Below are 24,023 nucleotides of genomic sequence, written 5' to 3' on the forward strand. Positions count from 1 at the left end.
ACTAACAAACACTCATATCACGGCGTTATCATCTCACGCTCCTTTTATCTGTCCCCACCAGCCATTTCCCCATCACGCAGAGGACAATCAACAGATAAGTCACAGTCAACCTGGCTTTCCACATCAGCTCCGCTCCCGCTCACACACGCTCGGGCTTATCGCTGTTTTCTGCAAGGATGAAGTTTGAAGTCATTTTCTCATTAGTCACAAGACATTCTCCATACTCCACTGGGCACATTTGTCTACAAACATCTCCACACTTAGAATCTGGGCCAAGATGTCAATTCTGATTCATCAGCACCACCCCAACACCCCTCCTGAAAACCCCACCATTGTGTGAGTGACCCTGAGGGAATTGTGGATTCTTAGGCTTTGTGACTATAGCGTGTTTATAGTCTAAAAACATGATGTTCACTCTTCCTCCAAAATTCCCTGTACAGAGGCCACACAGCACACACACCCTAGGGAGAAATAAACACGGAACCATACTTTTCACATGAAGTCCAGGAAGGGGCGGTCAAGCAGTTCCCGGGCATGGTAACAGCCTTTGTGCTCCCCAGTCCACAATGTCACCACAGAGTCTGTGCCACTGGTTTGAAGGGGTCCTTACTGAGCCAGAACGCTTTTCTCTGGAGCTGGAGAGATGGCTCAGTTGGTAAAGACTTCCTCTGCAGCAAACCCCCCGACTGTAATGCCCCAAACTACCACAGAAGCCAAGCACGGTGGATCATGCTTGCAGTCTCAGCCATGGCGAGATGGGAGGGGGAGACAGACGGATCCCTGGAAGTTGGCTGGCAGCTGGCCTTGGTGAAGTCCAAGGCCAACAAGAGATCCTATCTCAAACTGAAAGGGTAAGGTGCTTGAAGACACTCAAGGTTGTCCAGTTTCCACACGTGCGCGCGCACACATACACACACACACACACACACACACAGAGTTTCAGTGGAAATAATACCAAATGATAAATTGGCTACTCTGTTCAAAGATGGTAGATGTTAGCTTTTCTCAGTTGCTCCTGAATGTCTCATGATGGCAACGGTAGTGCTTGGACATCAGGGGGAGTCAGCAAGATTAGTTGGGGGTCCTCATCTGCTTACTCTGCAGAGCAGTTTTCTCCCACTGATGATCTGGTGACACCATTGTCACCAGTTAGCTTAGTAAGTCTGTTGGTACCCATCTCCGTATCTTCATCATCAGCCAACACTCTCTTCCAGTGTGGACGTTTTACTTTAGATAGACATAAAGCCCCAAAGGAACCATCAAAACAGGAGATAATAGCAGAGGCCACTGCGGCCGCTAAATGCAACTGTTTTGTTTAGAGCTGAAGATTACACAAGTAATGTTTGCTTCTTAGAAAGAAGTTTGGTCACCCACTAAGTTCAGTTAGACCTGCCCATTTGAGCATGGGTGTGGTGGTCTCCTGCTAGAACAAGGGAAACCTATGGGTAGCCACATCCTCAAAAGAGAATGACTTTCCCCTCACGGCAACTATCCACTGCTGACAGTTCCTTGGTAAGGGGCATGTCCTCCAAGTCATCCTCATCTATGCGGGGATCCTGGTTGGCTTAATTTCGTGCAGGCAGCCACAGCTGCTGTGAAGGCGGGACCGCAACAGCCCTCATCTTTGACTTCATCTCTCAGGGTCCTTAATCCTAGCCTACTCGAATCTAACACTGAAACGGTGTGGATTTCTCTCTTTGACTATTTTACTTTTTAACTCTAGCCGCACATTATAATTCTTGTTCTCAGCCGGGCGGTGGTGGCGCACGCCTTTAATCCCAGCACTTGGGAGGCAGAGGCAGGCGGATCTCTGTGAGTTCGAGGCCAGCCTGGTGTACAACAGCTACTTCCAGGACAGGAACCAAAAAGCTATGGAGAAACCCTGTCTCGAAAATCCAAATATATATATATATATATATATTTCTTGTTCTCATACTCATTTAGTAGTGCAAGTCTCTATCAGACCACTCATTGTTTCCGTGTAACTCATTGAGCATGGGTTGAGCCGAATTGTGCCATCTGCTTTGAGGTCCTTGCTTGCTAAGTCCAACATCCCGATCCCGCCCACCCTCAAAGACAATTCTATGACCTACCTCTCCTTGCCCCTCCAGGAATGGATTATGTTCTTTTTCTTTGAATTTCTCATGATTTTGCCAAGAGCTGAATGTTTTAAACAATAAATTATAGCAACTGTATACACCGACTTTCCCTCTTTCCCCTTAACTCTTAATGCTGGTACATCGTTCGATTGCTCATGAGTGTTTGGGATGAGCTAATTCTTACAAATCCATACACACAGTTTCTAATGTTCCCTGCCAAGATTTTTCTTCCTTAGTCTTTCAGCCCCTTTCCTAGGATTTTGTTGGTAGGAGCAGTTTATTGGCAAACAGCTGTGTTTAGGCCTTGGGCCAATTAGACCTTCACCCTTCAGCGCGGGCCAGGCATGTGGGTGGGAGACTCCTGGGTTTGGTTAGGAGTCCATTCTTTCAGCCTCTCCTGAGAGCAGGCAGCCTCGAGTGTGTGTGTGTGTATACTGTGTAAGCTTCCAGACCAGGAAACCAGAGCCATTTCCCCGGTAAGTCTGCTTCAGGCTCGTGAGCGCTGCTCAGGGAGCCGTGTATGGTTTAGAGAATTATTTCAAGTCAGAAATGCTTTTTTATCCCCTGACCTCTCCTGAGCGGGTGGTGCCCACACAGGCAATCTTCCCCAGCTGTCAAAGATGGCCCCAATTCTAGAAAGCCGGTCTTGGCTGTACCTTCCTGAACTTGTCACTATGCTTCTGTCCTTACATTGCTTGGAGCTGACAATCTCTTCTGTATTGCCACTCACTATGATGCCCATTATTCGAAGTGTGTGTGTGTGTGTGTGTGTGTGTGTGTGTACATGCCAGGATTATGCATGGAGGTCATAGGACAATCTTCGGTGTCCTCTCCCTCAACCTTGTTTGATACAGATTCTTTCATTGTCGCCTCAGTGCACACTAGGCTAACTGGTTTCCGGGTATCTCTTGCCTCCACCTCCCATCTTGCCTTCGGAGTACCAAAATTACAGAGGAGTGCCATAAAGCACCCGGTTTTAGGTAGGCTCTGGAGATCTGCACCCACTCGTGTGACAAGTGCTCTTCCCACCGGTCTATCTTTCCACCCCAGTGTCTCCCATTTTCAGTGACTTGTCCAGCTGTCTTGCCAAAACAAAATTAGTCAATATGATTCACTGTTCTGAAATCCCGCCTTTCTCCGTGGCCAGAGCCCATGCACCAGAGCCGGTGATGTCAGTGAAGTCAGTCTGCCTGTCCTGGAGTCTTTTCTACAGGTGAGCCCCAGAAGGGTACTGCCTCTTGATAGGCTCAGGTTTTCCCTGTTGCCATGGAAGCCTTGCTCATCAATGAAGCTGTATTCCCATACCCCTGGGCCCCTGCCCTCTCCGTAGGAACAGCACGGATGGAATGAGCGCTGCAGGTTGAATTGATATGTTCGAGTTGACGATGTCATATTGAAGTCCCCACTTACAGTGCAGGACATGACAGTTTGGGAAAATAGGCTCTTTACAGAGGTGATCACATTAAAACAGGGCCGTGTTTATGGCAGGTATCCCGATAAAAAGGGGTAATCGGACACAGGGACGATGTGCACAGAGAGAAGGCACAAGAGGGAGTTCAGGTGAAGACAGATTGAGGCTTCCACAGGCCAAGGAAAGCCGCAGATGACTGGGCAGACCATCAAGTACCAGGAGAGGAGAGAAGGATTTCCCTAGGTTTCATGGGGAGAGGGTTCTACGGGCTCCTTCGTTTTGGATTTTTGCCATCCAGAGCTACAAAGCAGTTCCTTCCTGTCCTTTCGGTCTCAGTTTTGTGGTACTTCATTGCGGCAGCTCTGGGACTCGGGCTATTCAACACAACTGCCTGCATTGTATCTCCAGCCCTGGGCTGGAAAGGGCTGGGGATTCTGGCAGTTGGTTCCCTGTGGGGGAGACCAGGAGCTACAGGGAGAAGGAACTCCATCTTATTGGCCACACCCACCCAAAGCAGAGTGACTGGGGTGGAATTTGCACCTCCTGGGTCCCAGGCAGAGACCCAATAGTTCTCAACTCTACTGACTGGCAGGGTCTCCTCTCCCTGCAGTGTGCTTTTTAGAGACTTTGGGTGGCGAATTCTAACGTCCTGTTAAATGTGTGTTCCACCAGGAAGAGGGTTCACCGTGCTCCCCACAACATCATCTGGAAGGGCAACAGGCCCTTGTCAATAGCATTTTACTCCCTGATCTACTCCCCAAATCTCCACTTCCCAAGTCTGGTCCTTAGAGACAAAACGGTTTATTTAATTCAGAGGTGTCAAAAGTTAGTGGAATTCTGGTCCAGTGGTCACACCAGCCTCTAGCCTGCAGGCTTGCATCTCATCCCAGCATCTCTGAAGGTCCTCGTGTTCTTAGAGGGTGTAGGCCTTTTGCTGAGCTCTCCTGTCTTGCCACAGGGACCCCAGCGACTCAGGGCACTGTGTTGTAGACACTGTAGTTGTCCTTCTGGGTGACGTGTAGCTTCCAGGTGAAGAGGCGCTTCTGGGAGGGGAGGCCTTGGGCCTGTTTCACCATGAGTCCCACATCCTCATCCGACAACAGCCGAACCAGATCCCCCTCGGCATCCTGGTAATTGAGAGCAATGTCCTCTCTCTGGAACTCGCGCCTGGGGGAACACAGCAGGATTAGTCTGAGGCTCTCGGGGAGAACTTAGGGTCTTGGATTTACAGAGTGTGGTACTGGCTCATCATTCAAGCAATCATACTCCCATTCTTCAGAAGGAAAAACTGAGGTATCAGAGGAAGAGGGAGCTTTGGCATCATTAGTGGTGCAGCCTGAAGCAGCTTGCATATGAGTGGGTGGAAGACTTGAGTTTCCTAAGAAAAGAAGGCAAGGCAGCCCAGGGAGGCCTATGGGAACCAGCTGAGCTGCAGGAAGACATCCATACCTCCACAGGGGTCGTGGGAACAAGATCTGAACTGACTTCCCATGTACCAACAGACCATGTCTAATCATCTCGCAGAACTGCTATCTCATGATGACAGTTCTTGAAAATTATCCCCAGAAAATAATGAGACGGTGGATTCATGAAGGACAATATGGTTGACAGCAGCAACAGCCAGGGGGACATTGTGAGTATGTGTGTGTTCATTTGTTTGTATGTCTGTGTATGCTTGCTTTATGTATTTGTATATGTTTGTGTTGCAGGTATTTATGTATATTTATGCTTACTTGTGTTTTTGTAGGACTGTTTTGTGTCTGTGTTTGTGTTGTGTATATTGTACATTTGTGTATGTTTGTGTATGTCTGTATGTACTGTGTGTTTGGGCTTGTTTGTTATATGTGGTAGGTGTGTATATTGTTTTGTGTGTTTGTGTGTGGCTTTTTTGTGTGAGTGTGTATGTGTATGTGTATATGTGTGTGTTTGTGTGTGTGTTGGTACATGTGTGTGCATGTACTGAAGGGATCTGAGCACCCAGCAGATAACAAGAGGAGTGAAATATGGTTACAGACACTACATTCTCATTACAAGCTGCATTGCTTTTATCGTAATAGTGCTTGATGGCTCTATGAAATAACAGTTCAGCAATGGCCCGGACCACAGGGTAGTGGTGATTTCCCCAGCTGGAGGCTGTGCCTAACTTCAAGGCTTTCAGCTAGAGACATGCGTTCTATCAGCAGATCTGCAGTCACACACTGTGACCTCAGCTGAGCCCTCGGTCCTCTGCAACCCTCTTGACTCTTCTCTAAAGGCACTGTGGACTGCAGGAGCTGCAGGGGCTGGAGGCAGGAGCTGCAGGGGCTGGAGGTGGGGGCTGCAGGGGCTGGAGGCGGAGGCTGCAGGGGCTGGAGCTGTCACAGGTGGTAGCATCCCCCCACCCCATTCTTTTCTCCAGGCTCTCTTCCTTCTTTCCCACCCAGCCTCTCACCTCATGAGTGCTAGCAGGTCTTTGAACAGGGGGGTGCTGTTGAGGTCTTCCTCCACTGCGATGTCCCTAAGGTGGACAGTAGAAGAGAGGAAGAAGCATCAGGGTGTGTGTGGCAGGGAGCATGCTCGGGGGCCAGGAACAAACTCTTGCTATAGCTTGTTATACTGCTGGGGTGTGTCTGGGAGGCAACGGGAGCCACAGCAGCTAGGCGGGTGGAAGTGGGGTGCGTTGACTGGGAGAGAGTGGGGTGATAGGGGTGGCAAGGAAGGCAAGTGCCCTGTTCTCCCAGCAGGGACACCAACTTGATGGTTTTGATTGTGTCCTCATAGAAGTAGCAGCGCAGCCAGTTGGTGGTGTCATCTTCCTCGGGGAAGTCCTTGAGGATCTTCACGAAGGAGCCTGGGAAGATGCCGGTCGCTCCCTGGGTTGTGCCCTGTGGGGGAAAAGAAGCTGCCTCATCTGGAAGAGTGATCCAGGGCCCCACACTCTATAAAAACAAGGTAGATTGTTCCCCAAAGCCCATGTGTCAAAGACTTGGTCCTCAGGGAGACTCTGCTGGTTGTGGGAGCTTGGAGAACAAGTCCTAGAGGAAGTGCCTTCCGTCACTGGGGAGAGGGTTCCCTTGCCGGGGTAGTGGAGGCCGGGTCCTTTCCTCTTTCTGCTCTTTATTTAACTGTTTTGCTTGTTTATTTATTTGATTTGTCTTTCTTCCCGACCATAACACAAGGGCTTTGCACTCTCACAGGCTTCTGTCATGATGAGTGGCCTCGGCACAGGGTCACTTGGTAAGAATTGGAAACTCCCAGATAGCGAGTCATCGCGAACCTTTTCTCTTCGTAAGCTAGTTGCCTTGAGTGTTTTGTTATCGTAACCAAAGCTGGCTAACCCGGAGGAAAAAAAAGTAAGGAGAAGCACCAAGCTGCCCACCCCCGAAGACAGCACTTCAGTTATAGAAAAAGCTGTGAATTTATCTGGAAAGTTGTACATCTCTGCTTCTCTCCCCCTCCTTCCTCTGCCCTCCCTTCTTCTTCATCCCTCCCTCCCTTCCTCATTATTTCCTTCAGCTAAGATTTTGAGCACCATTATGTCCAAGCTCTGGGCTCTGGAGTTACATAAACGCTGTTCCTTCATGTAACACTCCTTGAGAGCACAGAATGTGAACACGCATGCTCTCTGGCAGATAGCCACACATGTAAAGGAGAAAATTAGGAAAGGGGGAGGTGTTGGGGGTACAGAGAAGCCTGGAAGTGCTTCCTGCTCCTTCTCATTCCCTAAGTGTCCCCCAGAAGCTTGGGTCTGTCCCCTAAGGGCAGGACTAGGACCCCTACCCTGTCTCTGTGTTACTCATATGATCCCTTAACCTTCATGACTATGAGACAAAAGACGAATTCTTTTCTGTGTGCATGTATGTGTGCATGTGTATTTATAGGTGTGTGCATGTGTACATTCATGCATAATCATGTGTGTATGCATGTGTATATGAGTGTATGTACATGCATGTGCATGTGTGTATTTATATAAATGTGTGCATGAATATGCATGTGTGTGCATATGTGTGCATTAATATGAGTGTGTGCATATGTGCATGCATGCATATGCATGCATATTTGTATTTATATAATATGTGCATGCATATGAATTGTGTACATGTGCATGCATATGTGTATTTATTTGAATGTGTGCATGTATGCATATGTGCATATGCATGCGTGTATGTGAGTATTACATGCATATGCATGTGTGTGTACATATATAGGCTAGAAGACAACTTCAGATTCCATTTCTCAGGCTCTATCTATATTTTTTTCTCTTTTTGAAACAGAGTCTCTCACGGGCCTGGGACTCTTCTGTGGAGCCATCCCTGGGTAGATGGTCCTGTGTTGTGTAAGAAAGCAGGGGGAACAAGCCATGGGGAGCAAGCCAGTACACAGCACTCCTCGATGGCCTCTGCATCCTGTCTTGCCTCCAGGTTCCTGTCCTGACTCAGCGATGCAGTGTGACTTGGAATGTCTCCCCAAGTTGCCTTTCGTCATGGTGTTTATCACAGCACTAGAGAGCTAACTAGAACACAGCGTGGCTGGTCTGACTGGCCAGCAAGCCCCAGGCATCCACCTGCCTCTGCCTTCCCAGAGCTGGATGATAAGATTTTTAATGTGGGTCCTGGGGATTGAGCTCAGGTCCTCTTTGCTGCCTGAGCTCACATCCTCTCCATGCGGTCACACAGACCTATGAACTGAGGTTCCTATTCCTTCAGCCTGAGATCTGATGGTGATCACTCGCGATCCAGCCAGTAAGACTTTCCAGAAAACTGGACCAGGTCTATAGTTCCTCTTACAACAGGATGAACAAAGCAGTAGCTAGGTGGACAAGGCTGCTGCTGGCTTCTGAGACCCAGAGCATAAAGAAGAAAAGCTTAAATGGCCCAGTCCCTACACTTGTCACACTCACTCCTCTCCAGCCCCGGGATATCAGGGATCCTGCTTCAGCCCGTCCCAGAGCCTCTTTCGGACACTGAGGGACAGGGAGTGTTCAGTAGCAATGATATTATCTAAAGAAGACCAGGTCCAGGTCAGGGACCCGGCACACAACCACTTCCTATCAGTGTGGAGCAAAGTAACACATGGGGACCCCAGCTTCAGGGTCTTACTCAAGTCTTCCTAGTACCCTCACTTGCACTGGGAACAAGGCATCCAGACTCTCTGGGGGAAAGGTCTGAACGACATCCGCCTCTCCCTCATCCCTGCCAGGAACTGATGAAGAAACAGTGTTTTCGTCATTTACAGGAAAGGAAACCATGGGTTGAGCAACCTCCTGATGTACAAGAGGCCAGCTAAAAACAGCAGACAGTCCAGACACACTAGTAAAGTACTCCGTTCTGTTGTTGTTTGGCAGTACAATGGGTGGGACCCAGGACCTTGCTCACTGGGCAAGTGCTCCCCATTAAGCTGCCTCAGGCATGGACGCCCACTCTTTTTTTTTTTTTTAAAGATTTATTTTTATGTGCATTGATATCTGTGTGAGGGTGCCAGGTCCTCGGGAACTGGAATTACAGACAATTGTGAGCTGTCATGTGGGTGCTGGGAATTGGACCCCGGTCCTCTGAAAGAGTAGTCAGTGCACTTGACTGCTGAGCCAACTCTCCAGCCCCAAGGTCACCCACTCTTATTTACAGCCATTCTTGCTACTGGCCAGGGAAGTAACATTATCACATATGATCCCCCCACATCTCTCAATGGGGGAAAGTCTGACCCCCAAAGCAAACGTGGAGAGACCTCTGTGGTTGTGGTGACCACTGCCAGCACCTAGCAGGGAGAACATGAAGCTGCTGAAAGTCCTGAACTGTATAGAATAGCCCACTCTCCCCCAGGAGTTACCAGTCCCCCAAAACCAAGTGTGCCAGTTTCTAGACGCACTATTAGTGAGTGATCAAGAAACTAAAATAGGGTAGCTACAAAAATGCCTTGTGGAGTAAAGAGGCTTGCAGCTACGCAGTACCACTGAATTCCACCTGGACCACTTGAATTCCACCTGGAGCACCTGAACTCCACCTGGAGCACCTGAACTCCACCTGGAGCACCTGAACTCCACCTGGAGCACCTGAACTCCACCTCTGGGAATGCTTCTGGTGGAAGGAGAGAACCAGCTCCCGAAAGCTGTCCTCTGACTTCAACACGCGCTATGGGGAATGTTCTGCTTCATCGACACACGTGGCTCTATGACACCTGTGACTCATGGTCACCCAAACCTCAGGGACCTCATGGAATATCTCAGAGACTTCCACCCTTGGGCTTCCCAAAATATTCTCTATAGTGTTACCTGTGCAATGCACCCAAACTACCTCACCCGACTCTTCTTCCACCCTCACCTCTGCCTTTGCCTCATCCCTCACCCTCACCTTCATCCTCATCTCCATCCTCACCTCCATCCTCACTCCATCCTCACCCCATCCTCACCCCATCCTCACTCCATCCTCACCCCATCCTCACCTCCATCCTCACTCCATCCTCACCTCCATCCTCACTCCATCCTCACCCCATCCTCACTCCATTTTCATCTCAATCCTCATCCCATCCTCACCCCATCCTCCCCCATCCTCACCTCCATCCTCACCCCATCCTCATCCCATCCTCATCTCCATCCTCACCTCATCCTCACCCCATCCTTACCCCATCCTCATCTCCATCCTCACCCCATCCTCACCTCCATCCTCTCCTCATCCTCACCTCCATCCTCACCCCATCCTCATCTCATCCTCACCCCATCCTCCCCCATCCTCACTCCATCCTCATCTCCATCCTCACCCCATCCTCATCTCCATCCTCTCCTTATCCTCACCTCCATCCTCTCCTCTTCCTCACCTCCATCCTCATCTCCATCCTCTCCTCATCCTCACCCCATTCTCCCCCCATCCTCACATCTAACTTCACATCCATCCTCTCTCCACTGTCACCTCTGCCATCACCTCCACCCCCTCCAGTCTCGTCTCCATCTGTTCTCCCCTCTCACTTCACTTCCACCGCCTCGTCTCACTCTCTGTCGTCACCGCCATCTCTCCTCTAGCTTCAGTTCATCTCCATCTCACCTCCAGCCAGTCTTTGTTGATCCTGCTGAGAAGGAAGATCACGTCTCCAGCTTTGAAACTTAGCTCCAGTTTGCTGTTCCCGGTAAAGTCAAACAGGGCCTGGGGAGAAGGACACCATGCTGAGAGAAAGAAGATGCTGGTTGAGCCCTTGAAGACCTACAGCAACTTTGGCGTCCATTTTACAGGTGTGGAAACTGAGGGTTTGAAAAGATGCTGATACAGCCCTCTGTTCATGAGGACCTCAGATTGGAGCCCCTGTCTCCCCAACTGCCAAGCGGGTAGTCCTTTCAGAGCTGGTAGGGTACACATACGGGGGAGAGTTCAAATTCTGAGTCAGGTTTGTCTCGCTGCCCCCCCTCCTGTACCCTGCAGCTCTCTACCAGGGCACTGCCCACATGGATTTTGAAATGTCTTGTGTGTGTTTCTGGAGCTGTGTGGGTCCAGAGAACAAGGCCTTGTCTGAGGCTTTGGTGCATAGGCATGGCTGGCCCAAGAATCCCAGCAAACTCTCTGGGATGAGCTGATGAATGGCCACCTACTCCCCTGGTTCAGCATGCTGGGCACTTCCCTACCCTCAGGTAGGCAGGGGTGTTCAGCATCCCAGACTGAGACTGTGGCCCCTCCTTCCTGCCGGGTACCATGCAAATGAACAGTGGCACACAGCAGGCGGACTCCACAAATGCCTTGGATGAGGTCTAGCCTGTGGATACCTCCGCTTTTGGCGCTTCCATGCGGTCCATGCCGGCGCCTTGTGGAGACACACCCTTGCTATGGAAAGAAAAGGGGCTGTCAGTCAGTCTTGTGGATCCCCCCCCTTCCCAGGGCCCAGCTCCTGGGTTGGAGAGGCTGGGAAAGAAAGATTATGCACCGCCACCAAGTCACAGCTGCTCCCTTAGCCAGCCCCTCATCCTGTATTCCCACGGCTGCCCCAGGCGAGGTTGTTCTCCTACAGAAGCCCAGGAGGCAGAGCTTGGAGAAGGGTTGGAGCGGAGGTCATGGCCCGGAGCCTTTAACTCTCCGCCAGTCCTTAGCTTGGCTCTTAGAGCCGACGTCTCTCGCTGTGTTACTATTCCATTTCAGCCCAGGAAACTGAGGCTGCGGGGGAGGTGCCTGCGTGGCTGGAATTCAGACCACGCCTTCCTAGATGCACAGGGAAGTGACTGGGACTGGGACGAAAGGGAATTTGGGGGAGGTCAGGGCTCAGGAATCCTGCCTAATTTTCCTTGGCTCCTCAAAGAAGTGGCTGGTTCAGAAACCAAAGCCCTTCCACCGTTGTGCCCGGTTAAATTTTCTGTGAGGGACAGGGTGGAGCGGAGAGAGTTTGGGACCCTTAGAAACAAGGAGCAGCAGCGACCCCTGGGGGCTAGAGACGGGATTCAGTTTGCTGGCTCAGAGGGGATGCGGTGAGAGCCACCTACATTTTGCGCGTGCGTGGTCGGAGCCTGCGGAGTGCCTGGGGCACCTGCTCTGCGTCGTAGGCAGACTGATAAAAGAAGATCCTGACGTCGGGGTCCATCAACACGCAGACCGGCAGGCTCAGGAGGTTCTGTGTGGAGAGGGGCAGGACAGGATGGGCAGAAAATCGATAGAAAGATCTAGACAGTCCTGTCACCATGCCAGCCCTATCTATCTACCCATCTCTGCTAACACATTCTCAGCTGGTAATAGAAATGGATTACCTGCCCTCAGAAGCTGGAGGAGACAATTTCCAAGCTTGTTTCTGGGCCAGGATGAGCAGGGGAGCACAGGGGAGCAGTGCCAGTTTGATAGTTTATTTGGAATCATCTAAAGGTCTCCAGAGACAGTGATTAAGGGGACTGGTTTTGCCAGGAACTTATTCTCTAATAACCCAGGAGCTAGGATCAGAGAGGGAAATGATCTACCCAAGGCTGCACAGCTTAGTAACAGATCTGGGGCACCCAGAGCCACTGGAGGTGCTTGCGTAGGGTCTCCCTGTGGCCCAGGCTGGCCTCAAACTTGCTATGTAACCGGGAATGACCTGGAACTTCTGATCACGCCTTCTAAGTGTTGGGATCATAGACGTGGGCCACCACATCCACTCTATTCAGTACAGGGGATCAAACCCAGGACTTCTCGAAAGCTAGGCAAGCACTCTACTTACTAAGTCATAAAGGTCAGTGCCAGGCCTGGGTCGGAGTGGGGGTCAGATTTGGAAGTGATTGGGACAGGGGACTTGTAGGTTGATGACCACGCCTCTTTCCACCCTGTGCACACACATTGCGGCTAAGCTATGAGGGCATGGAGCAGGGGAGCCTGACATGGCTACTCATCTGGCCCCGTGGGGCTCGGGTACCCTGCAGAGCTGAGGCCAGTTTGGGGGAGCTACCGTTCCAGAGACGCCCAGAGTCCTGTGGAAAATCTCTCAAGGACCACAGCTCTGAAAACACCTGCCCTCATTTTCTCCACACACTCCGGCTTCACTCAGTGAGAGCTGAGGGCCCCTCCATTTCACAAAGACGAAGTCAAGGCTTCTTGAAGGAGGGTGAGGATGTCTTACTCGCTCCAAGGCACCCATCCCAACAAAAGTCTCCAAATTGAGAGCTCTCCAAATTGAGGTCATTGCCAGTTACACAGCAAGTTTGAGGCTAACCTGGGCTACAGGGAGACCCTATGCAAGCACCTCCACTGGTTCTGGGTGTCCCAGTTACTAAGCTGTGTGGCCTTGGGTAGATCGTTTCCCTCTCTGATACTAGCTCCCGGGTTATTATAGGGTAAGTTCCTGGCAAAGCCAGTCCCCTTAATCACTGTCTCTAGAAAGTCACCTCTGGATACTAAGGAAAGCTTTCCTACAAGCCATGGCTTGGATGCTTCTACTGACAGGGTACTCACTACCTAGCCAGGAGCACTGGCCCTTCCCTGTACGGTCGCAATGGGAGGGTGTCCTTTTATGGCCACCCTGCCCTCTGCCTCTGACACCGTTTCTTCTGTGTCTCCATGGCATAGAAAGCTGACAGTGTGCATCGTGGGAACACAGAATGCCCAACCGAGGACAGTGAGTGGAGCCAAATGCAGCTGCGCGCAGGTGAAAAGAGATAATGTGTTCAAAGGCGCCCTTCTCTGGCCTGTGGGAGGGGATGTGTTCTGCTGTTCCACCCCATGGTGCAGGCATGAGACACCTCTGTGTGGTTTGGGGGTTTACCTCCCACTGGCCCACTGGGCAGCAGGTCCCTGGGGGACAGACACTGTGTTCCAGAGCTTGGAATACTCAAGGATTTGTCAAGTGTGACTCCTTGTGACCCAGCTTCTGGATCTCTGAGAACATACCCTGCTTCTCTTTCCAGCCAGGCTTCTCAGGATTGAAGATGGGGCCATGGGAGCCTCGAGGAAAGCCCAGTTCTCAAATCCATGCCCCAAGGAACTACCAAGCCCCCAGTGTTCCATTCCAGCTCAAGCACCAAGAGGATATGGCAGTAGGTACCTTCATGTAGGCATTGAGCGCGGGGATCCGGGACTCAGCAATCTCCTGCTTCACACCCATGTAGACTTTGGCTGAGGAGAGAAAAGCTGCCCAGAGCCTGGACCACATGGTGCCTGCCCTTCAACTGCCCCTCCGGAAGATAACTGCCCAGCATCCCTCGCTCCAGTTTAAAGCTCTTCCTGCCCTTTGCCATGGAACCAGGGTGTCCCTAGGACACTCTCTAATTACATCTTCTAATCTCACCATTGCTAGAAGAGAGAGGAAATTCTCTATGTCATACCTACTCCCCCACACAAAGGTGTGTACACCCATACACCCTCTCCACATGTGTGCATGCACACACATACACACTCAGCACAAAGTACACACTCTACACACCCATGCAAAGCTCAAACACACAAACTACGCATACATACCCTCACCCAGACACATGCATTCACACTCATGCAATGCACACACATATGTTTACATGAGCACACGTGCACTCAAATGTACCCACATGAACTTACATACACAATCATATGTGCACACACCATAGACATAGATATATTGCATTCAGAAATGTGTGAATACATACATACATGCTTGAATATACACATGCACAGTATACCCACATGTACATGTATACACACATATGCATATATGCAAATACTAACATAAGGTCTGTGTGTACACACTCATGCACATGTACACACAGATGCACACAGATGCAAGATATTTTTACATACAAATGTATGCACACACACATAAAATATTTTTTAGCAGATGCACATGTATGTATTCACACATACTCACAAGCCTTAGCTAGGAGCATGGGCTCTCTGCCTGCCCTGATCTCCCATCCTCAGGCTTGGATAACGTTTAGGTCACCACTCGAGTTTTCAAGCACTTCACTAAGTAGGGGTCCCCAGAGCCCTAAGGTCCCTTTCAGTGGGCTGCCATAATTAGAAACCATGGACCCACACCCCACTCATTCTGACACTGCAGAGGACTATCTCTTGGGTGGACAAATGAGCCATGCCCCAAATGCAAGGAGGGGTGTTCTGGGAAAGAGGAAGCAGGTGATGTCCTACCAAGTGATAAGTGTCCTCCAGGAGCCCTTAGGCAGGCACTGGGGGAGTTGCCACCCAGAGGGCTGCCCCAGAAGGCAATCCTGTCCAACCCCTGTGCCACAGGACAGGCAGGCTGGGTGCCTGTGGTGCCAGGAAGGATGTATATAAAGGTTGGGGCTAGAAAGGAGCCATGAACAAGAAAGTGGCAAAGTATCAGGCCCCAGCTGGCTTGCCAGAGTGGATGTTCAGTCTGAGAAGACAAGACGGGACAAGGATGGTGGGAGGGTGCCCTGCTCCTAGGGTGGTCAGGAGAGCATAGTGTACACTAGGGTGAACAGGAATCAGGAAGGCAGGAGGGGAACTTCAGATGAAGGAGGCCTAATGGAGGAAGCACAAGGGGACCCTCAGCAGCTTCCGGACAGGACATCAGACAGGAACCACAGGACTCTTCCTGAGGTAAGTGTTGGTGGGGTGGGAGGAGCCAAAATCAGAGCAGAGGCAGATGCAAGGGTGAGACCCTGAGCCTGCAGGAGAAAAGTCACTGCAAAAGGAAGGAAAGCAGGATCTGTGAGAGACCTGGGACAGGAGGCCCAGGAGAGACATTCACCACAGGGACGTTTCCTGATAGGTCAGCAGCTGGTGGGGGGAGGGAGCCTATGCAGATGCATAGGAGAGGGCAGTGCGTCAAAGAAAGGGAAAGTATGGGGGGAGAAGGAGAGAGGTGTTAGCTGGAATGGCAGAGGCCCCTCCTCGCCACTCACAAGTGGGGGAGGGAGGGACAGGGATGGGAGGGCCCTTGCCTCTCAGCCCCATGTCCTTGTTGGAGATGGATGAAGAGAATAAGGTTCTTTTCAGAGTAGCGGGCAGTGCACACATATGAGGCCAACTGGAAAGGGGGGAGAGGGGCAGGCCTCTGAGGCTTAGCCAACGGGTAAGCAATACGGAGACAGCCTCTAAGGAGTTGCTTGAGCAGGCTCAGGTGTGCGGTAACACTGGAGATTTGGAACAGGGTGGATTATGTGAGGAGGCCCGGGAGGCCAGGGGTGGGGCTGGAGACTATTTGTACTCAGAACTATGTGGTACCCTGCTTCCTCAAAGGACAGGGAAGGAGCCATTGGATCTGTAGACCCTCTCTCTCCTTCTCCCCACATACTTTCAGCTCTCAGAGAGCTCACCTCAGGGGTGACTGAGAGAGACAGGAAAGACCAGAACCCTGGTGCTGAGCTCCCAACCCAGGCTCCCAGCAGGTGGACGACTGTGACAAGCTGGCTGTCCTGGCCACCAGAGGCCAAAGATGATGAAGCAGAAGCTCTAGTAGTGAAGGTAGCAGGAAGAGAGAGGGCTGGCAGTGTCGGGGAAACCCACATACAGAGGTGACAGGGAGAGGGCTCCTGGGAGACACTGCCAGCCTGGGGCTCCAGGAGGGCCACTGGCCAAGCGAGTAGCTTGTAAAAGGGGCAGAAATGACATTCTGCAGAGCTGGAAGGTGAGGTGGGGACCAGGGTTCGCTGGGGCATCAGGGCGGAGTACAGCCTACCTGGCAGCGTAGGCAGGCTGCAGGTAAATGGGCTGCTCTTGCTCTCTGGCCCAAACCGCTCCTCTAGCTTGCTCTGCAGGGCATAGAACTGACGATAGCGGCGGTAGATGAGGTACTTGGAGCCTCCTTTCGTCTTCACTTCAATGACAAAAACCTGAGGAGGGGAGAGGTGGGGACGGGGGGGGGGCAGTTGCGATGCTGTAGATTGGCAGGGAGTTGGGGGAGGGTCTTGGAGGCTGGGGGTGGTTATGAGATGAATGAGTTGGGAGGTGTCTGGAAGGTAGAGAGGGTTGGGGGCTGGAGAGGGACTGGGAGATGGACCGGCTGGGGAGGTCAGGGGACCAGAAGGTAGAGGGACTGGGATACAAGGGAGGACAAGGGAGCCCAGAGATAGGCACAGGGCACTGAAGTAGGGAGGACCCAGAGGCAGGCACAGAACCCGGGAGGTCAGGGCAAAAGCTAACAGGCACAGGATGAGGTTAGAGGTCACAGAGAGAGAAGAGTCTGTCTCAAGCCCTGCACTGTACTAGATGGGGTAAGCCTTCATTGGGGGTGTTCCATGTGCTTGGATATATTCAGAAGTACCCCTACATTCTATTCAGCATGTGTTGACAATCAACCTTTCTAGAAAAACCATAGTTAGGGTGTCACAGAGAATTGCCAGGTGTTCCAAAGAAAAAAGCAGTCCTACCGAGACAGGAGACAAAACGTGGAAGGTCAGAGGTTAGAGGGCAAAGGAACAGGGGTGCTGACTCTTACAAAGTGGCTGGTGAAGCCCCTCTTCTCCTCAATGTCAGCGATGTTGGCTGAGATGGCCACGTCATCGGGAAGCTGCTCAAAGTCACTGGAGGAGGCCAGAGGGAGGGAACCAGTTACCACCTTTATCTGTTCAGGGCAAAGCTGGTAGAGCCCCATACTCCTCATTCTGCACCCTGTCCATGCCCAGCACCTCACTGATGCTGGGAACCCAGAGGCATCAGGACACAGGTCAAGCTCTGAGCATGAGGGACACAAGCTGGAGTCGGGCATCACGAGCCAGCCTCTAGCCCAACCAACCAATCAGCAGCCTCAATGCCCACCAAAGAGCCTGTGCCCCTCTGAGGCAGCCTTGAGCTAGGCTCTGCATCACAGGATGAAGAGTGTGATGGGGGTGTCTGAAGGTGTATGAGTGTCCCTCACAGGCCACAATTAAAGACTTAGTCCCCAGGGTGTCCACAGGTAAGTGCTGCAGATCTCTAGGAAGGTGGAGCCTCATGGAAGGTCCTTGGGTTCCCAGGGCTTGCTTTGAGGGGGACCAAGAAACCATGTTCATCTCCAGCTCCTCTACTTGCATCTGATTCCAGATGTAAGCAGTTATCTTTGCCTTGATTCAATTTGCTACCATCGCCAGAGGCCCAAGGCAAAGGGGCTGCCCAACTTTTGACTGGGCTCTATAGAACTATGGACCCAAATAAGCCTTTTTACTCCATATATTGATCCGGTATGTTGTTATGGTAACATGAGGTTGACTGATGGAGAGCCCCACTTATCCCCAGTCAAGGGAACAGTTGATTATACCTAAGCAAAGAAAAAAACGGCACCTGAGCCAGCTCTAAGTGGATTAACTGGAATTCTCTGGAAACTAGGGAGGTTCTTCCAGGCAGTGGGAAAAGCTTACGCTAAGGTTCTGAGCCCCAAGGAAAAGACTGATGAGCCCTGAGGTGGATAAGTTACTGAGGGTCTTGGGAGCAGGGAGCGGGGTGGGCTTCAGAAAAGCCTGGTTTCAGGAGGTCACCAAGGGCAGCCAGTTACCTGGCTAGAAAAGGAGGGGCAGAGACTGAATGAAACAGATTCATAGGGCGCCCCAGAGTGAGGAGTCATATGGGACAGGACACACAAAAGATAGGGCCCCAGAAGATGTTATTAGCATTTCGTGTGTCCCTGTTCTTTCCTGGCTAATCGAGTGCCAGCCATGCTCGGCTCTGAATGTGCCTAGCTTGGAGAGGCAGTATGCCATGATTGGCCTGACCCAAACAGCATTCCTGTTCCCACCTGCCCTTGAGGCCCAAAGCAACCATGTGACTAGCTTGGTCAGTGAAATGGGGTGGGGTTGGGAGTGGAACACCCGAATCTGTAGCAACCACAGTGAACCCATGAGACAATAACACAATGCGCAAAGAAAGAATCTGGCCCCACGCTACAGAGCTAGGGCAGCCTTCCTACGGACTTTTCCTGCAAAGAAAGAACAGTTCAAGCCAAGACCTCTTTGCCCTGCAGCCTAATGCGTTTTCAAAGGGACCTTTGACCAAGGTATGGTGGCACAGCTGGACTGAAAGAAAGGGGCGTGACAAGAATGCTGCCAGCTTCTGAATGGTGCAGGGAGAGGTGGGGCTTGGGGACTCAGTTCAGACCGGGTTAATTGCTGTGAGAGGCCTCTGGGCAGACATCCAATAGGAAACTGGTGTGCAGGTGTGAGAACTGGCCTAGTGGGGCCGACCTGGCTGGCTAAGGTGAGAGCCACCAGCCTATGGCTTATGGCTGAGGTCAGACGTAAGGCCCATCAGAGAAGAGTTGCCAGGGAATGGAAGAGGGTTGGGAAGGGCAATCAGAGAAAGAGAAAACAGGCCACCAAAATGCAGCCAAGGTCACCTGTCTAGCCACTTATACTCAGACCAAGAAGAAGGAAACAAGTATAGCCAGGCATTGGCAGCCCAGCACATATCTGTGATGCCAGAAATTCGGAGGTGGAAGGAAGGGGATGAGCCTGGGCTGCAGAGGGAGGCCCTTGAGGAAGAGGGGAGGCAGAGGTGGAGGAGGAGGAGGATAACAGGATGACAAAGAAAATGAGATGGAGGAGGAAGAGGGTGGGAGGGTGAGAAGAATAAGGAAGAGAAGAAGATGAAGATGAAGATGAAGATGAAGACGGAGACGGAAGACAAGGGCAAGGGAGGATGAAATAGGGAAGGGAAGAGGAAGATGGGTGGGAAAGCGGGAGGGTGAGGATATTTAGGGGAGGAGAAGCGACTGGGTTCTCCTCTCTGAGCCTGAGAGACCATCGGGACAACATGTCCCATACAGGTCTCACAGCAGGTGGGGTCCAGGAGCCTGCACACTCTCATCCCGGTCCACAATGTTCACCTTGTCTCCTGGGACCTGGTGTGTTCCAGGATGGTGCACTAAGACACAGAAGTCACCAGCCAGTGACTCGGGGAGTCAGCAGGCCAGCAGGGGCGGTCTTCCAGGCTGGGGCACCTCTGTGGTCACTGGTGACCTTCCTACTCACTTTCAACATGGCCCAAGAGTGGCCTCGTCTACTTCCCCCAGGGGCTTAGTGTAATCTTACATTCAGTAGTAATTCCCTGGGCACCGAGGATGGCTGGACTAGGAAAAAACTGGAAAGGGAGACACGGCCATGGGCCATTCGGGAAGGTTGGGGAACAATGATATCTGGGAGCGATGGCAGCACCCCAGGATCTAGGTACCTGAAGCACAGAACCAGAAAACTGGAGAGGTTAAGGAGCTTGCCCAGGTGAGGATGTGAGGCAAGGCAGCTGAGAGATCTTGGATGAAGCCCAGCACTTGGCCTGTTCCCACATTCTGCTCTTGCACCATAGAACAGGCACTACTCAACACACAAGGACCTTACTCTCTTGTACCCCAGAGCTCCGTGGAGTGGGAAATTTGAATACACAATAAGTAAGCCTCCTGTTTCGCCGCTGCCAAGACCTTTCCGCAGGAGAGGTGACCATTACCACGTCCTCCAAGGAACAGGAGCATGGCAGAGGACAGCTTGTCGAAGTTAGGGCTGCCAGGGGGAAGCGAAGTTCCCTACAGCCAAGAGCAGGGACGCACAGAGGAGCTGGCGATGGCAGCAGGGAGGGCCTTTCAGGCAGGGCAGGCAGTGAGAGTGTAAAAGTCTGGGGACATGAAAGTGGACAATTTCAAGGAACCTCAGGGAGGCATCCATGAGGAAACACAGGACATGAGGCAGAACAAAGGACAGAGGAGGCCTGTGTCCCGACACAGGCAAGTCCCACACAAGGGATTGTCATGCCTCATGGAAAAGCCTCAACTTTTCTGTCAGGTGGAAGAACCCAGAAGTGTTTGAGGCAGCACTGGTGTCAGAAGACATAGTGGGGCCAGATAGGGCCTGGGAGCAGCACTGTGAGCTGGCCCAGAAGAGACATTGTGGGCCTCTCCCCATTCTCTGGCTCCTCCCATTCCTCTGGCATTGGAGACAATCTAGCACTTATGTCATATGATCAGGAGATCCCTCTGTGGCAAGCAGAATCCTTACAATCCCACAAAGGCAGGGATACCGGCACACTGCATCCCTAAGTGCCCAGAATGGTACCAGGTGCTTAGTAGGCTCTCAGCAGTTACCTCTGGCCATGACTAGCCGGCACCCTGGTAGAGGCAGAGCGAGTGGGCTGTTAGCTTGCTGGGCTGGCAAGAAGACAGTGGTGTGGGGGTAGGGCAGGGACCTGGGAACCCACTACACCTCCTGAGCAGCTGTCTCCTTGGGCCCCATTCATGGTTGACCCCGGGCTCCATGCGCAGGGGAGCTACAAGTGGTGGTCAGCTTGGGAACCTGATCTGCAAGAGTCCTGAGAACTGCAGGTTCATGGTATCTCATCCACAGCGGGAGCTGAACATGTGGCTATCAGAACTAAATTCCCCAGCTGCCCTTGAAGTGACCCTGTTTAGCTTTGGACACGTGTCCACAAGTTTCTAGAAAGAACTGTTGTATGTGCGGTCTCCTCTTCTGTATCTTTGTTGGTCTAGTGCTAAAGAGGGCACTGGAGATGCTGGATCTGGTGACCCTAGGACCTGGAGCCATGACTCCAGTGGGGCAGAGAAGGGGAGCTGTCCCACAACCCTACTGGTCATCACAGGCGTCATCTGCACCCCAAGAAACAGGAAGGGACCCAAGCCTCAAGCAGCTGCAGTTCCTAGAATGTTCAAGTTTGCGTGTCTGTCAGTGTCTTAGGAGAATGTGGTGTCAGGGGGACTGGCATCATGTCACAACCTCATCCAGCACCCCTCGGTAGTGATGGAGGGTCATTCTGATGCCCAGCCCAGCAGTAACTCCTGCTGCCACACAGACAAGCCTCCTACGACCTTTGACCTGCGGATGTCCCATTTTTGCCAGCTCTCATGCACCCTTTGCTCCCACCTGGGCCTCATCAGTCAGATCTGGCTCTGGTGTCTCTCAAGTGGTTCACATGGAGGCTTGCTCCCTAGTGCTTGTTTCTGTTTGATCCAGGGGACAGACTCTAAGCTCTGTCATTTGGGTTTTCCCATGCAGATGGCAGCATAGATCTGGCTCCAGAAGAGACATTGAGCAAGGGCTGACTGAAAGAAGTGACCAGGCTTGGGGACACCAGGCCTCAGTGTTCCTATCTGTACAATGTCTGCTTTATCCAAGATAGATCTAGGTCATTCTTGAGCTCTAAAGGATTTACTGAGCATCTAGAATTGTACCAGCTCTGTCCTCCCAGGGACGCAGCTGTGATCCAAAAGACAAAAAGCACCTTGGGCAGGCACAGGAGAGAAAGGAATAGTAAATGAGACCCCCTCCCCCAACACTGTGTTAGATATCTAAGGACCACGCAGGAAATGAAGCCGAGTTCTTTAGCTGAGCCAGAGCTCTTTGAACCCAGCCCTGAATAAAGACAGGAAACACGGGCTGATTCTGTCTGGACGGCAGATGGGAAGCCACCTCTGACTGCAGTGTGGAACCAGGAACCCAAGCCTAGTCCCCAGAACACCTGTGCTCTCAGACTCTGCCGCCCATTCATGCTGTGGCCATTGGCTGCGTCTAAGCCACTCCCCACTCTGAGCCTTAGAATTCTGCACACCCACAACAAGTGCAGGAGCCTGGGTCTGATGCACTGACACCAGGACATGGGAGGAACAGCCTTTTACCACCCCCAACCCCCACCCAGACCTGCTGGGATCAGTGAGGAAGTCTGGGAGGGGATGTGGGCAACTCTCACCTCTCCGATCGCAGCTGCTGGGCCAGGGCCATGGCTGTGGGTAGTCACGAGGGCAGGTGGGCCAGGGCTTTACCCAGCCAGGCCCAGACTGAGTTCACCTCTCACTTCCTCCTGTCTGTGTCTGGGAGCCACCCGAAGCTGGGGGGAGTCTCTCGAAGCAGTCTTTGACGAGGTCCCTCCCTCCCCAGCTTCTCTGGACACTCCCTGAAGTACCTCCTTCAGGCTCCGAGCTGCCTGGCCCCACACTTCTTCTCACCCACTTCCTGGCAGCAGAGCAGTTGAGGAAGTGCTACTCTTGGGTTCTAGGCTTGTGTCAAGCCACTGGCTTTAGGGACTTCCTCAGTGCCTGCCTCTGGTGCTAAGCCCCACCCACCAGAGAAGCACTTTCAGCTCTGTTAGTCCATTAGGGAGCCCTGGGACCCTGGGACCTCATTGCTCATTATCATGTCTTGAGCCCCTTGCCCAGGCTTCCAAGACCTGCCATCCCTAAGGTCTGGCGGAGATACGACTCCTGGCAGGAAGCTCTCTTGGTTCCCCTTCTTGGATTATACAAGGGCGTGAAGGTTGACTTATGCCCCATTTTGATCTCACCCTGGTGCTTGGGGCTTTGAGATCCCAAGTTTAGCTCTACCAGAGCTGTCAAGCACTCTGAAACTCTCCTTACAAACAGCCTCCACCTCCAGTTCTGCTCTCAGAAGAGCCCCAAACCTCCGCTGGCCTCAGAATCCCCAAGGCGCGGCAAGTTGCCTCATATCGCCAACTCTCTCTTCCCTCACTTCCTCCTCATTTCCAAAGCTCCCTTTTGGCCTCCTGTTGGTCTCAGCTAGGAAGTTGTCCCTTGAGTGAGAGGCACATCCATTCAGGCCACGCCTCCTTTTCACTCGCAGGGTGTTTCCTGCAGCAAGCCCCTCCCAGCTGTGATCCAAGTATATTTGTGGGTCAGGCAGCTTCTTCCAGGCCAGCGCCATCCTGCAGACTCCCAGACTATGTGAGCACAGTTTCCTCTATGCACGGGGACTTTGGATTCTGCAGGGAGCTCTCAGGGAAGAAGCCTGCAATGAGGATGGATCCTGCAACTCAGCCTATGTGTCCTGGCTTAAAATGTGTTTGGGGCTGGGATGGAGAGCCCTTGCCTAGCAGGATGTCAGTCCCTCCTAACTCCCTGTCCCCTGATAGTTCCACTTGCTGGAGTGTGCAAAGGGAGAGAACAGTGTGCCATGGTGCCCCTGGCCATCACTAAATAAGTGAGCCTGAATCCCGTACCCCTCCCGCCTGAGCCAGTATTATATCTCCCCAACTTAGAGATGGCGCTCGGGACAGGGCCCCCACTGGGGATCCTGGAGCCACCCACATGTCTCACTTTAAATAGGGCTGGTTCTAGGATGGGGTAGGAATTATACCCAAGCCTGAAGCTAGAGACTTGATCACCGGGCCTTGGGAACAGCAAGTACATGTGCTACTGGAGATGAGTCTCCAGTGACTGGCTGGAGACCA

At 52.0% G+C, this 24,023-nt stretch overlaps 1 protein-coding gene across 1 annotated transcript; it reads right to left on the reverse strand.

Annotated features, from left to right (window-relative positions):
• Window positions 1-4,098: 4,098 nt before the first annotated feature.
• On the reverse strand, window positions 4,099-22,795 carry Ncf4 (neutrophil cytosolic factor 4). Its single transcript, XM_057792125.1, has 10 exons — window positions 22,530-22,795; window positions 17,311-17,395; window positions 16,552-16,705; window positions 13,963-14,033; window positions 11,942-12,069; window positions 11,234-11,291; window positions 10,524-10,622; window positions 6,244-6,374; window positions 5,942-6,007; window positions 4,099-4,677 (listed from the first exon to the last, which is right to left on the reverse strand). Exons 1-10 carry the CDS (start codon window positions 22,559-22,561, stop codon window positions 4,482-4,484), a joined length of 1,020 nt encoding a protein of 339 aa, XP_057648108.1. The 5' UTR covers window positions 22,562-22,795; the 3' UTR covers window positions 4,099-4,481.
• Between the last annotated feature and the right edge of the window lie 1,228 nt (window positions 22,796-24,023).

The sequence above is a fragment of the Chionomys nivalis genome, chromosome 17 (genome assembly GCF_950005125.1).
Source record: "Chionomys nivalis chromosome 17, mChiNiv1.1, whole genome shotgun sequence".
NCBI classification, from domain to species: domain Eukaryota; kingdom Metazoa; phylum Chordata; class Mammalia; order Rodentia; family Cricetidae; genus Chionomys; species Chionomys nivalis.

Excerpts from the sequence above, each read along its gene's own strand:
- Ncf4 (XM_057792125.1), bottom strand. The coding sequence starts at position 22,561 with ATGGCCCTGGCCCAGCAGCTGCGATCGGAGAG. Across the intron at positions 16,706-17,310 it reads GGGGCTTCACCAGCCACTTT|GTTTTTGTCATTGAAGTGAA; the intron begins GTAAGAGTCAGC and ends TCCCCTCCTCAG. Across the intron at positions 6,008-6,243 it reads GACACAATCAAAACCATCAA|GGACATCGCAGTGGAGGAAG; the intron begins GTTGGTGTCCCT and ends TGTCCACCTTAG.